The sequence below is a fragment of the Fusarium sambucinum genome, chromosome I (genome assembly GCF_050947815.1).
Source record: "Fusarium sambucinum isolate potato_lamoka chromosome I, whole genome shotgun sequence".
In the NCBI taxonomy this organism is placed as follows: Eukaryota; Fungi; Ascomycota; class Sordariomycetes; order Hypocreales; family Nectriaceae; genus Fusarium; species Fusarium sambucinum.
In genome coordinates, this window is record NC_139294.1 from 4173537 (window position 1) to 4189333 (window position 15797).

Consider the following 15797-nt stretch of genomic DNA (forward strand, 5'->3'; position numbering starts at 1 on the left):
CCAACTAGCCAGCGCGCATCATTGCATTTTCATAGGAGTACAGAGGTGAAAGGCAATCCATATATCAATAGAGAAGAAGCCCATGCTACTATCAACCCAAAACAAAACACCCGTAACGCCGATTGATGTTCATCCTCTCATCGTCATCCCCGATGCACACCGAGTGTGCGCCTAAGTGACCCGTGGTATACTATACAAACCTATGTAAGAGGAAATGGGTTTAAACTTAGGTGTGTACAAAGACTTCTTCACTCTTGTAATCCGTCACTTTGGAACTACACCTTTATTCGATTATTGCCACACTAGTTTGAAGGGCCGTCAATCAGAACAGCATCCTCCTCGCTGGTGGCCTTGGCGGAAGAGCTCTGCTCAGAGTCAAGCTCCTTCATGAACTCTGTTTGGATCTGTCCACGGCGCTTCTCCCACCACTGCTTCTCCGACTCGGCCTGGGTAAGAATCTCCTCGATTGAGCTGCGCATAGCAGCGTTGGCGGTCATCTCGTGGGCGGATTGGAAGATGGACTGGCCCCAGTTGGGAGCCAGGGCATTGGCCTATTTAAAATCAGCAAGATATTCTGAGCATTACCTCAAAGCGCATGCGCCAGAGTAGACGAGGGTACATACCTCTGTGACAACATCTCTCAACTCCTCCTCCATCTCCTTCTCAGCGCGCTGGAACCGCTGCCACAGATCATCACCTACGCTGCCTTTTGCCAACAGAGAACCACAGGCTTGCTTGGCTGACTTGATCTGGATGAGACGGCGGATATCCTCGACTGCGCGGCGCAACAGGGCAGCACGGAGAACGCTCTCGGGGACCTTGGGGCTCTTTTCGCTGCCGTCTTCGAGGTGCAGCAGGGACAGGTAAACGTTGCGCTGGAGATGAGGGCCGAACCACGGGGCCAGGTTGGCGCTCTCAGCTGTACCCGATAGTCAGTGCCCGTTCGATGCATGTCTTTCTTTTCATATCTGTCAAAAACATACCAGCCTGTCGTTTCCGATAAATAGTCGAGAATGTCATGAGGGCGCTGCCAAGAACGATAACATAGGCAAAGGGAAGGGCAAGGCCCTTCCAATCAATGTTGAACATGATGAAAAAGAGGTTTTTGAAAAGAAAAACACGATGTATTTGCGTGCTGTAATTAAAACGAGTGTCAAGAAAGAATTCGAGCCGGCCGTGTACTGAGAGTGTGGGATTGATTAATCGACACGAATACAGAATGCAGCAGAACAGTAAGTAATAGTCTACAGCCAAAGTGGTGGTGATGTGGCGCATTCATCTTTAGGCCAGATAACGTTTCTGTCTTGCCTAGTGTGGCGTCTTAGTCGTGGCTGTGCAGCCTTCCAGGCAGATGGGCCCTGGAATTGACTGCCGTGCGACGTCACTAAAGCATTAGATAAGCTCTTTCTCCACTCACAGCGCAGGGCAGGCAGGCACCGTGGGGATGACGGTGGGCTTTCTTTGACTGCTGAAGTGAGGTACGTAGGTACATAGTACCTACTAAGGCTCGAGCTTGAGGTCCATTACTTCTCTCTTCTATTACATGCTATTGCTTCGTTGAATCACTTGCAAGGCTCTTCTACTCTTGTCGCCTTTCTAACCCAGCTTGTCGTTCTTGTCTTTTACACCATCGACATCGTGCGAAGGCAATAAAGAATACCCCCACCAAAGAACATATCACAGCAACAACTCTTTGGAACAACACCTACCATGCTGCTGCGACTTCGGGGCCCCGACGGCATGGCTCGTCTAACTGTCGAGCCAACAACTACCTTTGGAGATTTGGGAAAGCTGGTTTGTCGTCTCCCATGCTCAACTTGTCCCGTATTCTCACTAACATCTGATGTCGCTAGCTACTCGATCAACTTCCCAAGACCGTCGATCCCAAGACTATAGCTTTGTCCAACGCACCAAACGGAGGTGATTCGAAACGGCTAGGCGATATCATCAACTTCAAAGTTGGTCAGATTGGCCTCAAGCACGGCGATCTCATCTTTCTCACCTACCAACATGCCGATGCCGCCGCCGATGACGAAACTCCCGAGACATCAAGCACTTCTGCCAGGCTCAACGGAAAGCCAGTACTTCCAGTCGAAGACCTACCTATTAACCCCAAACCAGAGAGAATCTCTAGACCGTGGGAAGTGGTACGCCAGTCAGCTTTAGACGATCGATTAGACCGACAGAATGGCAAAATTCCTCGAGGAATTGATCGCATGTGCCGCCATGGCCCCAAGGGCATGTGCGACTACTGCCAACCCCTCGATCCTTTTGATGCTGGATACCTAGCAGAAAAGAAGATCAAGTACCTATCCTTCCATTCGTACCTACGAAAAATCAATGCTGCTACGAACAAGCCTGAACTCGGAGCTTCATACATTCCTCCGCTGGTCGAGCCTTTTTATCGAGTAAGGCATGATTGCCCCTCAGGTCATCCCGCATGGCCTGAGGGTATCTGCACAAAGTGCCAACCCAGTGCGATTACTCTACAACCCCAGCAATTCCGGATGGTTGACCACGTCGAGTTCTCCTCGCCTTCCATCATCGACACCTTTATCGATACTTGGCGCAAGACTGGGACCCAGCGTCTGGGTTATCTTTATGGAAAATATGTCGAATACACCGAAGTCCCTCTCGGAGTCAAGGTTATTGTCGAGGCAATATACGAACCTCCCCAAGTTGATGAGCTCGACGGCATCACCATCAACGCATGGGAGTCTCAGAAGGAGATCGACAAGGCAGCTAAGCAGTGTGGTCTTGAGCCGGTAGGCGTCATCTGGACCGATTTACTTGATGCTGGCAACGGAGACGGCTCTGTGGTCTGTAAGCGTCATGCCGACTCTTACTTCCTGTCTTCTCTCGAAATCTGCTTTTCCTCGCGATTGCAAGCTCAGTATCCCAAGGCTTCCAAGTGGAGTGATACCGGTAACTTTGGTTCAAACTTTGTAACATGCATCATCACTGGTAATGAGGATGGTGAAATCTCCATCTCATCCTACCAGATGTCAAACGAGTCTGTCGAAATGGTTCGCGCAGACATTGTCGAGCCATCCGCTGACCCCAACGTCATGCTTGTACGAGATGAGGAGGAAGATGACGGATCAGTCAGCCGCACACGATACATCCCAGAAGTCTTCTACCGAAGAGTTAACGAGTACGGTGCCAATGTTCAAGAGAACGCGAAGCCATCTTTCCCTGTCGAATACTTGTTCGTCACACTAACCCACGGTTTCCCTGCCGACCCCAAGCCTATGTTCACCCAGCAGGGTTTCCCTATCGAGAATCGAGAATATGTCGGAGAGAGCCAAGAACACTCTGCTCTGTCCAAATTTGTCAAGCTATCAACCAATCAGAAACCTACTGGGCAAGAAGTGTCCAACTTTCACCTTCTCTGCTTCATTCAGCAGATGGGTGTCCTTTCAAAGGTACGCATGTCGGTCTAGATTCGATGGAATTTACTAACATATCATACAGGACGAAGAAGCCTTGCTCTGTCGTGTAGCAAGCCAGCATGATCTTGCTGATACATTCCAGCTTCATTCTACTGAGGGTTGGCAGACCCTCCAGGCTATCCTTCAATCGACTGGTGAGAGAATCCCCAAACGTCAGCGGGAGGACGGTGATGTTTCCTCGCCCTCCTCATCCTCTTCTTTCCAAGATCCCATTCGCGACTCGGGTGAACCCCTTGCTAAGCGATTTGCTGCCTTCAGGCTAAACGAGCGTATGACCAAATCCGACAATCCGACACCGCCCTAGTCAACGTGGAAGAATTGGGTAACGGGGACCGATAGCTTGGGATTTGGTATTAACTAAAGGTTTAGTTTCGTCGGAAAGTCCAAAAGTTGCGAGACTGGATTTTTTTGCCAGGTGTTTTACCTTCCATGACCTGGAAGACGATATTGCATGTGTAGCTGGGGTGGCGTTTGGGAAAGGGATTACTTACAACAGAATTGGAGCATATAGCAACTGGCATTACCAAAATACGTGAGCGTGTTTCGGTATGTTGATTCAGGGGGTGAAAAGTACGATTTATATCGTCGTGATGGTGTCTCCAAAAACGATACAAATAGTCTTAGTGGAGGTACTCAGCATTATTTACATAAAGATGACCCTAGATATCCTCACCTGTATTCTCGACCAGCCCTTCCATACGCATCGTGGTTCATATGATCATAATGTGTAGGAAATTCAGTGGTTTGTAATTTACAAAGACTACCTAACGCTGACTTTGTCTCTCACTCTGTAACTACTAAAGAATCATGATGTTTAGGAAATATCGAGTATTGGCGAGACATTCCATTTAAGCTTTCTTGCAAAACATGGAGATCCTTATAGCAGTAATAACCAAATAGTTTAACAATGAGGATAAATAATACAAACGGTCTACAAGGTCATACGTTTAGTATTCTGTCATTCCAATTCGGATTTATATATCATCCATCAGCCATCGATCATGCATAAGATAATGCAACTGCCAAAAGATAGCCTCTTGAGTTTAGGATATAAAAATAAATGACCTCAACTTATTACATAAATTGCATAAAGTTGCCTACTAATTTCGTCCCTTGTGCCTTCTTCTTCTTGTTCTTGTTCTTGTTCTTGTGACTCGGTGACTTCTGGTGGCGGACCCAGTCCCCGGATGCATTGGTATTGTAAGTGTAGGGACGGCATTTGTAGAGATAGTTTGGGTTGATTTCTTTGGTCCTATTGCTGTACATCTTGTAGGTGTCAGGATGGACTGTCTGCCCGGCAGCGAGAGCATCTGTCACTTTCTTCTTATAGACCTCAATCCCGTTATGCCAGCAGAGATTGCTCACATTGCGAAGGCCCATGTTGCAAGGGCCTGTCCACAAGCGTAAGCTTGTGCTTCGACGATTTGCAATGATCATCAAGGGCATGCTGAGTAGCAGCGCTGGTGTTCCAGGACATATGCACTCAGATGAGGAATATAATGTCTGGATCGAGATTCTGTATCCGTATTTGCATGTTTTTTGAATGGTCTCTTTGTAATACACTATAATAGACGGTTTCCTATTGCGAGTCTAGGAAGCTTGGGTTCAGTGAGGTCGTGGCCGGGAGGAAACCTTGGCCTTTTGTAGTCCAGAAATGAGCTGAATAAATGAAGCATGTGAGCAGTTTCTCACAGAACTATGCTATGCTCTGATTCATTGCTCTGTTCTTGAATCACTGTAATAGTGAGCCGCTTCAAGAGCATGTGTTGGTTATCGTCAGGAAGCGCAATCGGCGCATGCCTCCTCTACTAACTAACAGTTAAACGATTTCCAACGAGTTGATTCAGGGTTGTGACCATCCTTCCCAAACATTCTCAATTACACTTGGTAGCATATGGCCATCTTAGCCGCGCGAACTTCCCAGGCATATATAGCTAGACTTCTTGGTGGTTATACGTGATTTGCAAAGCCTAATCCTGACTTCATTCCTCACTTTGTAGCTAGGGGCCATAATGAGTAGGAATTTTTCAGCATCTGCTATCTAATGGCCACCGATCATATATGAATAACGCAACAGTCAATTCGGCTGTAATGGGAATCCACATGGCAGGCGTAATCGTATCTTATGAAACATGCTTCATTTGCCATCTACTCCATCTATAGGTACAAAGAGGGCGGGTATACTATAAGCCCAAGCAATCATCACATAAACTCCCGAAACCCCCGCCCTCTCCAAAAGAAAGATTTTACCCATCACATGGTCTTGAAATCTTGACTAATCCTTTTCCTTCCCATTAACAAAAACGCCATGTGTGTTTTTACAGAGGCTTGCCACCGATGAAGTTGGACCATCGGCGAACCTCGGCGGGAATACCCTCGGGGCGGGGGAGCTTCTCGCTCATGCATTGAGCAAAGAGGATAGCGGTCTATGATAAAAATTATGGTTAGTTTTATGATAATCTTATGAAATTTAGGGTAGTCTGCCATAAACTTACCTGAGGCTCCATGAACAGAGGAACGCCAAAGTCGACGGCATTTCGGCGCATAACATAATCGACGTCCAGTGTGGTCTTGCCTCGTGACTCAGCGAGGTTGAAGCATCCGCGGATATCGTACTTCTTGAAGACCTCTCGGAGGGCTCGCTTGTCCTCCTTGGGGAACTCAATAACCTCAACCTCGACCTTGGTCTTGGACTTGGCCTCGATGAACTCCTTGACCTCGGGGCTAGCAGCGTACAGCTTGTAGCCGAGAGGGGCAACGTAGTCGACAACCTGAGTCAACCAGGGCTTGGAGACGTTACCACCGAAGAGAAGGCCCTCGCCGGGCTCGGGCATGCGGAAGTTCATGACGGATTGGAGAGAAGTCCAGTAGGCCTCAACGAGATCCTTGCCAAAGCAAGCAATCTCACCAGTAGAAGACATCTCAACACCCAAGAAGGGATCGGCGCCAGCAAGACGGGTCCAGGAGAATTGGGGGACCTTAGTAGCGACGTAGTCACGCTTCACAGCCATGAGATCAGTCTTTGGTGGGACGTTCTTACCAACAAGAGCCTTGGTAGCAGCATCGATGAAGTTGGTTCCAAGGACCTTGCTAACGAAGGGGAAAGATCGAGAGGCACGAAGGTTACACTCGATAACCTTGAGTAGAGGTTCGCCACCCTCAGGGTTCTCGGCCTTGATGATCTGCATATTGAAAGGACCACTGATCTTCCAGGCCTGGGCGACCTTCTTAGCGATTTCCTTGACACGCTCCATGGTGGTGTTGTCAAGGTTGACGGGAGGAAGGACAAGGGTGGCATCACCAGAGTGAACACCGGCTTGTTCAACGTGCTCAGAAACAGCGTGCAGGATAAGCTCTCCGTTGGCAGAGACACCGTCGACATCGATTTCCTCAGCTCCCTCAATGAACTTGGAGATGACCACGGGGTGATCAGGGGAGACGCTGCTGGCAGCCTCAAGCTTATCCTTGAGATCTTCTTGGCTTGAGATGACAGTCATGGCAGCACCAGACAAGACATAAGATGGGCGAACTAAGACGGGGTAGCCAACCTCCGCAGCAAACTCTTCGGCAGCCTTGACTGAAGTGAGTTCCTTCCAGGCGGGCTGGTCGACACCAATACTGTCAAGAATCTCAGAGAACTTTTGGCGATCCTCAGCCTTGTCGATATCACGAGGATCAGTTCCAAGAACATTAGCGCCTCCAGTTTCTTGTAATCGGAGGGCTATGTTTTGGGCAAGCTGACCGCCCACAGAAACCACAACACCCTTGGATTTTTCGAGTTCGTAGATATCCATAACACGCTCATAGCTTAATTCGTCGAAATAGAGCTTGTCTGCCTCGTCGTAATCTGTGCTCACCGTTTCCGGATTAAAATTGATCATAATGGTCTTCTCTCCCATCTCTCGAAGAGCCCTGGTGGCGCTGACAGCACACCAATCGAACTCGACGGAGCTACCAATTCGGTAAACACCGCTACCAAGGACAATGGTGCCGTTGTCCTCAAAGGTGACATCGTGAGTAGAGCCGTTGTAGGTGGTGTAGAGGTAGTTGGTGTTGGCAGGGAACTCGGCGGCAAGAGTGTCAATCTTCTTAACCCAAGGGTGGATTCCGAAGCTGAGACGGTAGGCACGGACCTCGTCCTCAGTACTCTTGACGGCGTTGGCGATCTGTCGGTCGGAGAAACCCATCTTCTTGGCCTTGAGAACCTGATCTTTCTTCAGGCTCTGGAGGCCACCGGCCTGTTCAAGCTCACGAGTGCAGTCAACGATGTTCTGCAGCTTGTGGAGGAACCACTTGTCAATCTTGGTCAGCTCATGAACCTTGTCAACGGAGTAGTTCTCGTGAAGCATGGCTTGGCCGACAGCGAGCCATCGGCGGTCGGTAGGGTTCTGGAGCTCGTAGTCAAGATCCTCGAACTTGTCGCCCTGGAATCCAACGAATCGGGGGTCGACCTGACGGATAGCCTTCTGGAAAGATTCCTCAAAGGTTCGGCCAATAGCCATAACCTCACCGACTGACTTCATTGCACTTCCAATGTCGCGCTTGACGTGCTGAAACTTGGAAAGATCCCATCGAGGAATCTTGGTGACTATGTAGTCAAGAGAAGGCTCAAAGTTGGCGGTAGTGGTCTTAGTAACGGCGTTGGGAAGCTCGGGGAGGGTGTGTCCGAGACCGATCTTGGCGGCAGTGTAGGCAAGAGGATACCCGGTAGCCTTGGAGGCCAGAGCAGATGATCGAGAAAGACGGGCGTTGACCTCAATGACACGGTAGTCGAGACCATCAGGCTGCAGAGCGTATTGGACGTTGCACTCGCCAACAACACCAAGATGTCGGACAATCTTGATAGCAGCACTTCGGAGCATGTGGTATTCCTCATCACTCAGGGTCTGACTGGGGGCAACAACGATAGAGTCACCGGTGTGAATACCAAGAGGATCAAAGTTCTCCATGTTGCACACGGTAATACAGTTGTTGTTGGCATCACGAACGACCTCGTACTCAAGTTCCTTCCAACCCTTGAGCGACTTCTCGACAAGGATCTGAGGTGAGAGGGTGAGAGATCGAGCGGCCATGTTGCGAAGCTCCTCCTCGTTATTGGCGAAACCGGAACCCAGACCACCGAGAGCATAAGCAGCTCGGACAATGATGGGATATCCAACGGTCTCAGCGGCCTCGAGGGCCTCCTCGACAGTGCCGACGGCGATCGACTTGGCGATGGGGATGTTAATCTCTTCCAAAGCCCTAGCAAAGAGGTCACGATCCTCACTCAGCTCAAGAGTTCGGACGCTAGTACCGAGAACCTTGACGCCGTACTTCTCGAAGAGTCCGAGTCGCTGCATCTCAACACCGAGGTTGAGAGCAGTCTGGCCACCGAAGGACAGGAAGATGCCGTCAGGCTTCTCCTTCTCGATGACGTAGGAAACATACTCGGGGGTGACGGGGAGGTAGTAAACCTCGTCAGCCAAACTGTGGTTGGTCTGAATGGTAGCGATGTTGGGGTTGATGAGCACAGAAGCAACGCCAGCTTCCTTGAGAGCCTTGAGGGCCTGAGCGCCTGTGATTGATTAAAGTCAGTTTGTGTGTCTTTTTTAATATTTTGGTGAGGATTCGCGGGGTAAGTCGGTGAGATTTTCGCATATCATAGATAGGCGGGTTTGGTTTGGGTATACTAACCTGAGTAGTCAAACTCTCCAGCCTGTCCAATGGCAAGACCACCACTTCCAATGACAAGAACCTTCTTGACGTCGACGGTCTGAGAAGGCTTGATAACTCCACTGTCGAGGTAGGCCTTGGCGTTAGGAGCGGCTTGAGCAACAGAGCTGTATCCACGCATAACCTTGAGGGTACCCAGGCGCTTCGAGTTGGCAGGTCGAGTGGCAGCCATTGAGACTCGGCATGAGGCGGCGAGAGGGCTCACCGAGGAGAATGAGCGAGAGGGCAAAGCTCGCGGGACCCTGCGTCCATGACGGAGCAGGGCCGGAGCTCGACCAGCGAGAGTGGTTGCCAGGTTGAGAGGCATTGCAGCGGATAATTTGCACGTATCAATGCAAGCTGAACCGTCCCGCTGGCGAGGTTGCCCTTCTTTGTCCCGAATTAAACGTCGAGGGTAGCGATGTTTGTGAAGGACACAAGAGACGGTAACTCTGTGGAATGATATCCAGAAGAGAGGGGAGAAGAGAGAAGTATGGGAGATGGGCACTCTTTGAAGGAAGAAAAATGGCGGGCGGCACACTGCCGCTGATAAGATAAGGGGAAGCCTTGCGCACTCCGAAAATTATTCTCTGGTGGGTGTGTGACTCTACGAGTACCTACGTCGTGACGCAGCCAACCAATCCCTGGGCCAAGTTGGTGCTCAGATACCTCCGATTCCTGAGACACAGAGACAGAGATAGATACACTCAAGCCAAGTGGACTGCCCCAACATTTCGGTCGTAGTGAGAAATTTAACCAAGATTCAATAGAGATCGTCCCTTACTAGCGTTTCTCTCGAGGGGCTCTTCGTGGAGTATCCAAGGCACATAGCTCGAAAGTTGTCGAATTATTTGCCGTCTAGTATTTTCCCAATTGGACTTTTAAGTCATCGGTCTGTCCAATTGTTTTATGTGTTTGCCTGTCTAATGGCCTATCTGTTTATTTACCTATCTTATGAAGCTCTCAACACATGGACGTGGGCTACAGCACAGGCCAATACAGCAACTGTCAGTACCTGCAGGCCCTTGCCAGAGCTCCCCGGATCCAGCTAAGCTATGGGTCCGGTTACGGCGACAGTCCAGGGCACTTTGGAATCCTGGTAGGAAAAAAGACAGAAAGGACAAGGACACGGCAGACAAACAGCTGTCAGCAACAAGGGAAATAATTCTACTGGGTGCTAGCATGCGTCTAGAATAATTGGCGACTTCCCCTTGACCCATTGAAAAAAGAGAAAAGGTAGCCAATGCCGTGTTGTTAATGTCAAGCTAAGATAGTTGATTGCCCGGCATCGGTGGCTCTAGCGGTGACAACTCGCCGCCTTTTCCGCCGCTATTAAGGGCCTGAGCGGTAGTAAAAGCCGCTGGCGGAAGTTTCTGAGTCATGAAGAGATTCCGAATGTCGAGGTCGTTATGGGTCAACTACCAGGTCATGTCATGATGTGCAAAATTTTCTGACGTATCCATGATAAGACTCTCGCCATGTTATTTACTTTATCTGGCTTCTGGATCCGTCTATCATGGACAAATGAATGTTAGATACTACTGATAAATTTGAACAGAACTCAGTACAGCTTTCAAAATACCTACTGGAATATAAACCCTACCGTCCAAACACACCCCTAGATTCTTAGCAAATCCAAACAGCGATGAATAACTTTGTCAAAAAAGAAACGCCGAGATCCCGAGCCTACATTTGCTGTCATCGTACGTTATGATAGCCATCGAAGTTTCGCAGAGAAAGTGGCACAGCAACCGCGACCTCGTCCTGTCATTCAAAATTTCTCTACCCTGTAGCTCGCAACAAATCCGACGTTCCCTTACACGCCATTGGCCAGTTGGGGCAGCTTACTCATTCTCCAACTGAAAACCAACCTCACCACAATTGTATTGCAGACCTCACAATGAGAAAGAAGGCAATGACTTGATGTCAATCAAGAAACACAAAACAAGAGACTGTTTATTTAGCTACTGTTACAATGCGTATCCATGTCCAGAGACAATGGTTAGTCACGGTAGTTCATATTCGTCACATGAGGTATGTGACACCATAGACAGTAGCTGATATAGCATCAATCCTGGTATGGCTTCATGTTCGGATGACCAGCGGAATAAAAGCTCCAACACACTCCACGAGAGGTTTCCACAAAAACAGACTCTGGATACTGCCCCTCACTTCTGGAAGTATAAAAGGACAACTCACCCAAACCCTAAGTGCTCCGTTACGTTGTTAGGTTCAATATGCCGCGTCAGGATGGAAGTAATCAGTGATAGGTAAGAGTTCAGTTGTACCACAAGAATGTTCAAGAAAAGCTCTCAGGGTGGCCAATATGGTTCGTGTCCTCAAACCTACACGTCAGTTGCCCACCCACACACTGGAGACGAAAGAACCCTAATGTTAAAATGTTGAGGTTCACATCTATAAGAAAGCTGCTGATGGCCCACCTGATAACTTCTCTCTGCAATCCATTGTCACAAGATATCACCATAAGATATCACCACAAGATACCACCACAAGATACCATCACAAGATACCTGCACAGTCAGCCACACAATCGACAACATGAAATTCTTCATAATATTTCTCCTGGCTACTAGGCTTAGTGTTGGCATTACCTTCTATTTCTTCTTTGAGCGAAGCCGTGCCTCCAAGGAAGAATGTTCGAATGGTATCTGGCAGTCTCACATGATCCCAGAACTGTTTTCCGTCTACTGGTCAGGCAGAAATAAGTTCCCAGAGACGCCCCCCAACCCTACTTCCGTCTCTCACAACCGTACCAGCACGGACGGTAAGATTGACGAGGAGCACCGTCAACTCTCATACCTTGACTATGAGTACAATGTCATGAACGGAGGGATCATCATGGAAGAGAAGCCGGCCGGCTTTACCCTGTTGGAAACGAAGCCTTGGGTGCCGGCGGAGCTCATCGCCACGGTTGAACAAGAGTAGCGGTATCGATGAAGACGATACTACTGTTGGGAGGAGAAGGGGACGGGAGGGAACTGTGGCACCCCTCGCTGAAAAGAGTAAAAAGTCACTCGAGTATACGACCTGGTAAGGCACCCACAGAACCACTATGCATTTAAAAAACTTGCATTAACGGATACTACTTAGATTAAAACGAACATAACAACAAAGAGAATATCCCTTATACGGCCATTCCCCGAGATCTTTTGGCACGAGAACTGGAACACACTTAGTCGGAAAAAATAGAAGGTTACCCGAGTATATAATCTACAAGGTAAGACATAAAGACCATGGCAGAAACACACACTAATGGGCATGATTTAGACTTGAATGAATAATGAAAAAGGAGAATGGAGTTTTTGTGATATTTCAAATTGGAAGACGATTGGAGGGAGAGGCAGGGACTGTTATTTGAGTGTGGAGTTGAAATCAAGAGATAGTTCGTACAGAATAGCTGTGCCCAGATTGCCATGATTTTCTGTGCAAACTACATGTTACTATTTCAGGGACTTGTTTATCGTGATCACCCGAACATGCTCCGTATTCACCACGGCTTTGATCACACGACTTGTACTTCCAACTACTGAAGGGTGTTATAATTAGACAAAGAACAAAGCCAAGTATCCCAAGATAACATATGCCGAAAGACAAACGAAACCAGATGGTGCCTGGCCTTGGAACAAAGAGCATGTTCATACAATAGCAGCCTGAGTACAAATATCACATGTAAATATAAACCTTCGGAAATCCCTTAAGTTATTGCCACGGAAACCCATTCAATCCATTCTCAACCGACACTCGCGATTACTAACTTTGATACAGAACCATAACCCGTTCCCCGACAATATCAACCAACGCCTTCACAATGTGCTACCAAATTTCCAACTTTCAATGCCGGCACATTTCTCGTGTCCGGATTCCTTGCCGAAAGTTCAAAGAACGCCGTGAGGCATGTCTCCGACCTCTTCTTGACTGGCTTTGGCCTGTCCAACCCTGCAACGAGACAGTTCAAGGTATGCAAAGACCAACGAACGCTTGCCACGGATGCAGGGCTAAGCCTACTGAGCAAACACCCGAGCCTCATGCATCCTCTGATATGTCCCAGGAAGTCTAGAATACCCCTATGACATCATCAGAGGCACAGGAGCCAGGACATGCTGCATTCTCACTCCCACCAAGCGGGGAAGGAAATCCAGAAAGACAGCAGCCTCGGTACGGTAACTTCAGCCTCAAGCTGGACCGAAGTCGTCCAAACCGCAGACGTCCCCGTCCAGTACGGCGTCTCAATCACCACTCCCTCCCATCAGGTCGGACACCGAAAGGCCATGCAACCTTGTACGGCGCCCGTCGAATCACAAACTTGAATAAACTCTACCGGATGAATGAACCAAAGAGTTCAGCCCTGGCTCACTTCCGCAACAAGGCATTGGCCATTGCCGAAAGAGCAAAAACTCGCACTGACATGCGCATCTCACAGGTTACAGGAGGCCGGCCCCAGTATATTGCCCAGCACTCTGGGGAGCTTCGCAAATCCATAGAGGCGCCACTCTGCCATGTAGATGACGACGAGCCTCCCAAAGAGTAGATAAGCGTCCTATTTTGTCGGTAATCTGGTCTCATTAACCCCCCTGAAGCAGAGTTAGCTAGTCAAGAAGAAGCAACACAAGAACAAGTTATTGGCCCTCGAACTAATGTATCCTTGACATGAGATGTGAATAGACAACATTGGCTACATGCTCGACTGGTAACTGCTAATTTAAATTGCAAATAACACAACTCCTGACACCTCGTGCAATGTTGAGCCGGCCAATATGGCCAGGCCCTATTCAGACCCTCCATCATCCTAAATATGCATATTGGTTTTGACGTGAACCTCAGGGCAACAAACGCAACGTAACGCAACAAACGTGGCGGCCGTATAAGCAATCGATACTGCTCTTGGGAACCCCAAGTACGCGGGCGAAGCCAGGGAATGAGATCACAAATACCGCCTTCTCTTGGTGGTGGAGTCCATAACTTCCTTCATTACATCCATTGACTCCACGACCACTTTGATTCGAGTATCCTGCGCTGATCATCGATCGACGGTGTCTAAGATGTATTCCTACACATCAGAACGTGATTTGTCTCGATGGTCAAATTGGCTATAAATCTGCTTTATTGAGCCTTGCCGTTCTTAGCCCTAAACTTCTCGACCTCAATTTGGACTTTCTTGCTGACACGGGCTCGGAGTTCAGGTCGGTATCCAAACTTGAAGAGAATTTCAAGCCACACAAACATGGGAGCTAGGAAGATAGCCTGGACCAAGTTATCAAGCAAAGCGGGAGCTCGACCCTCGTACTTTCCATGACCAATGAACTGGAAGATCCAACAGACGATGTGCACAGCTAGAGCACCCTGAAAGGTTGAGTCAGGATTCTGTTGGCGTAGGTAGTTGGCTGAAGCTACCCCAGCCATACAGAAGGCGGCCAGAAGAAAGCCAGCAAAAGGCTCCAAGAGCAGATAAAGCAGAGAGTACAGACTGGCAGCAATGACGCCAAGATTCGGCTCCATATAAGGAAAGGTTAGCCAAGATGGTGTGGGGATGAGAGTGCCGCTGTATGTGGCCTGTAGAATGGTAAGCTGGTGTATTGGATTAGGTTCACGTTGATGGGCTAAAATGTAAATGTATACATGGCCCAGCAACCACGGGGTGGAAAGACGAACCAAAGAGAACCCCGAGATGAGAATGAGGGGAACGCAGACCATGTGAATGGCAACGTTGACCGGATTATGGTGATAAGCACCATACTGAAAAATGTTAGCATGCGTTTGATATGCAGTGAAAATAAGCCAGCCTCGAGCCAGACGTACAAAGGTGAGATGGTGTTCAAGATCCAGAGACATGATGATTAGAACCTTGGTAGCGACAAGATGAGATAGGATGAGCTGGGACGAGACCAGACGATGGCGGCAGTAAACTGGAGTTGGAAGAGTGACGCGAATAAAAGTTTATCGAGTCGCGATCAACCAGACAAGCGACTCGACTTAATGTGGTCCGTGAGTCGAACTATACAGTGTTTGACGATTTCTGAGACTGCGGTTGTGGATCTGAGCTCAAGGAAGAGAGATAGCCAAGGCGATTGGGAAGATACTAAAAGAACCTTGAAAGTCGCAGGTAAAATATGATGCTTGCTCGTGGTGCGATGTTGAAGTCGACTACAATTAGGTACCTAGGTAGGTATATAATCAGGTGGTCACCCCAAGTTTAATGTAGCATAAGGCAGTGCAAGGTAGCACAATCCGAGACGAGGTGAATGAACCCCTTTCTCCAGAAACCGAGGTTTGTTTGAGGATGTGCTGATGCAGGCAGCAGAGGCAATGAAGGAGTGAGTAGAAGTGAACAAGACAGACAAGATACCTATGGTAAAAGTAAAAGTTAAAAAAACAAAAACAAAAAAAAACGAATAAAGAAGTTATTCAAGAGTAAGAACCAAATAAGGCGAGGCGAAACGAGACAAGGGGGAATGCGGGTGGCTCGGTACGATGAAGCGAATGAGAGCAAGAATGAGAGTGGTTGACTGAGTGGCTTTGACTTTTGGCTCTGGCTCTGGCTTTGGTTTTGTTTTGCTGAGTTGTCCATTCTTCATGGGCTTTCCTTTTACGAGGCTTTCCTCCCCCAACCCGGCAAAGACCCGCTTGAATTGCACC

General features: G+C 48.6%; 7 protein-coding genes across 7 annotated transcripts; 3 read left to right on the plus strand and 4 right to left on the minus strand.

The window, feature by feature from the left end:
- Positions 1 to 302: 302 nt before the first annotated feature.
- FSST1_004071 (Sec63 complex subunit SEC66) lies at positions 303 to 1089 on the minus strand (the record flags this gene model as incomplete). The annotated part of the gene is made up of 3 exons (XM_083230211.1): positions 303 to 551; positions 624 to 919; positions 984 to 1089. 3 exons carry the CDS (start codon positions 1087 to 1089, stop codon positions 303 to 305), a joined length of 651 nt encoding a protein of 216 aa, XP_083087501.1.
- A 621-nt stretch (positions 1090 to 1710) lies between these two features.
- Positions 1711 to 3756, plus strand: FSST1_004072 (nuclear protein localization protein 4; the record flags this gene model as incomplete). Its single annotated transcript, XM_083230212.1, has 3 exons — positions 1711 to 1794; positions 1854 to 3425; positions 3475 to 3756. The coding sequence occupies 3 exons, from the start codon at positions 1711 to 1713 to the stop codon at positions 3754 to 3756; spliced, it is 1938 nt and encodes a 645-aa protein (XP_083087502.1).
- Positions 3757 to 4526: 770 nt separating this feature from the next.
- Positions 4527 to 4898, minus strand: FSST1_004073 (uncharacterized protein; the record flags this gene model as incomplete). Its single annotated transcript, XM_083230213.1, has 1 exon — positions 4527 to 4898. The coding sequence occupies one exon, from the start codon at positions 4896 to 4898 to the stop codon at positions 4527 to 4529; it is 372 nt and encodes a 123-aa protein (XP_083087503.1).
- An 872-nt stretch (positions 4899 to 5770) lies between these two features.
- Positions 5771 to 9471, minus strand: FSST1_004074 (carbamoyl-phosphate synthase (glutamine-hydrolyzing) CPA2; the record flags this gene model as incomplete). The annotated part of the gene is made up of 3 exons (XM_083230214.1): positions 5771 to 5878; positions 5948 to 9006; positions 9126 to 9471. 3 exons carry the CDS (start codon positions 9469 to 9471, stop codon positions 5771 to 5773), a joined length of 3513 nt encoding a protein of 1170 aa, XP_083087504.1.
- A 2231-nt stretch (positions 9472 to 11702) lies between these two features.
- FSST1_004075 (uncharacterized protein) lies at positions 11703 to 12694 on the plus strand (the record flags this gene model as incomplete). Its single annotated transcript, XM_083230215.1, has 3 exons — positions 11703 to 12085; positions 12354 to 12381; positions 12614 to 12694. 3 exons carry the CDS (start codon positions 11703 to 11705, stop codon positions 12692 to 12694), a joined length of 492 nt encoding a protein of 163 aa, XP_083087505.1.
- A 791-nt stretch (positions 12695 to 13485) lies between these two features.
- On the plus strand, positions 13486 to 13692 carry FSST1_004076 (uncharacterized protein; the record flags this gene model as incomplete). Its single annotated transcript, XM_083230216.1, has 1 exon — positions 13486 to 13692. The coding sequence occupies one exon, from the start codon at positions 13486 to 13488 to the stop codon at positions 13690 to 13692; it is 207 nt and encodes a 68-aa protein (XP_083087506.1).
- Positions 13693 to 14264: 572 nt separating this feature from the next.
- FSST1_004077 (2-hydroxy-palmitic acid dioxygenase MPO1) lies at positions 14265 to 14993 on the minus strand (the record flags this gene model as incomplete). Its single annotated transcript, XM_083230217.1, has 3 exons — positions 14265 to 14714; positions 14781 to 14897; positions 14961 to 14993. The coding sequence occupies 3 exons, from the start codon at positions 14991 to 14993 to the stop codon at positions 14265 to 14267; spliced, it is 600 nt and encodes a 199-aa protein (XP_083087507.1).
- Positions 14994 to 15797: the final 804 nt, after the last annotated feature.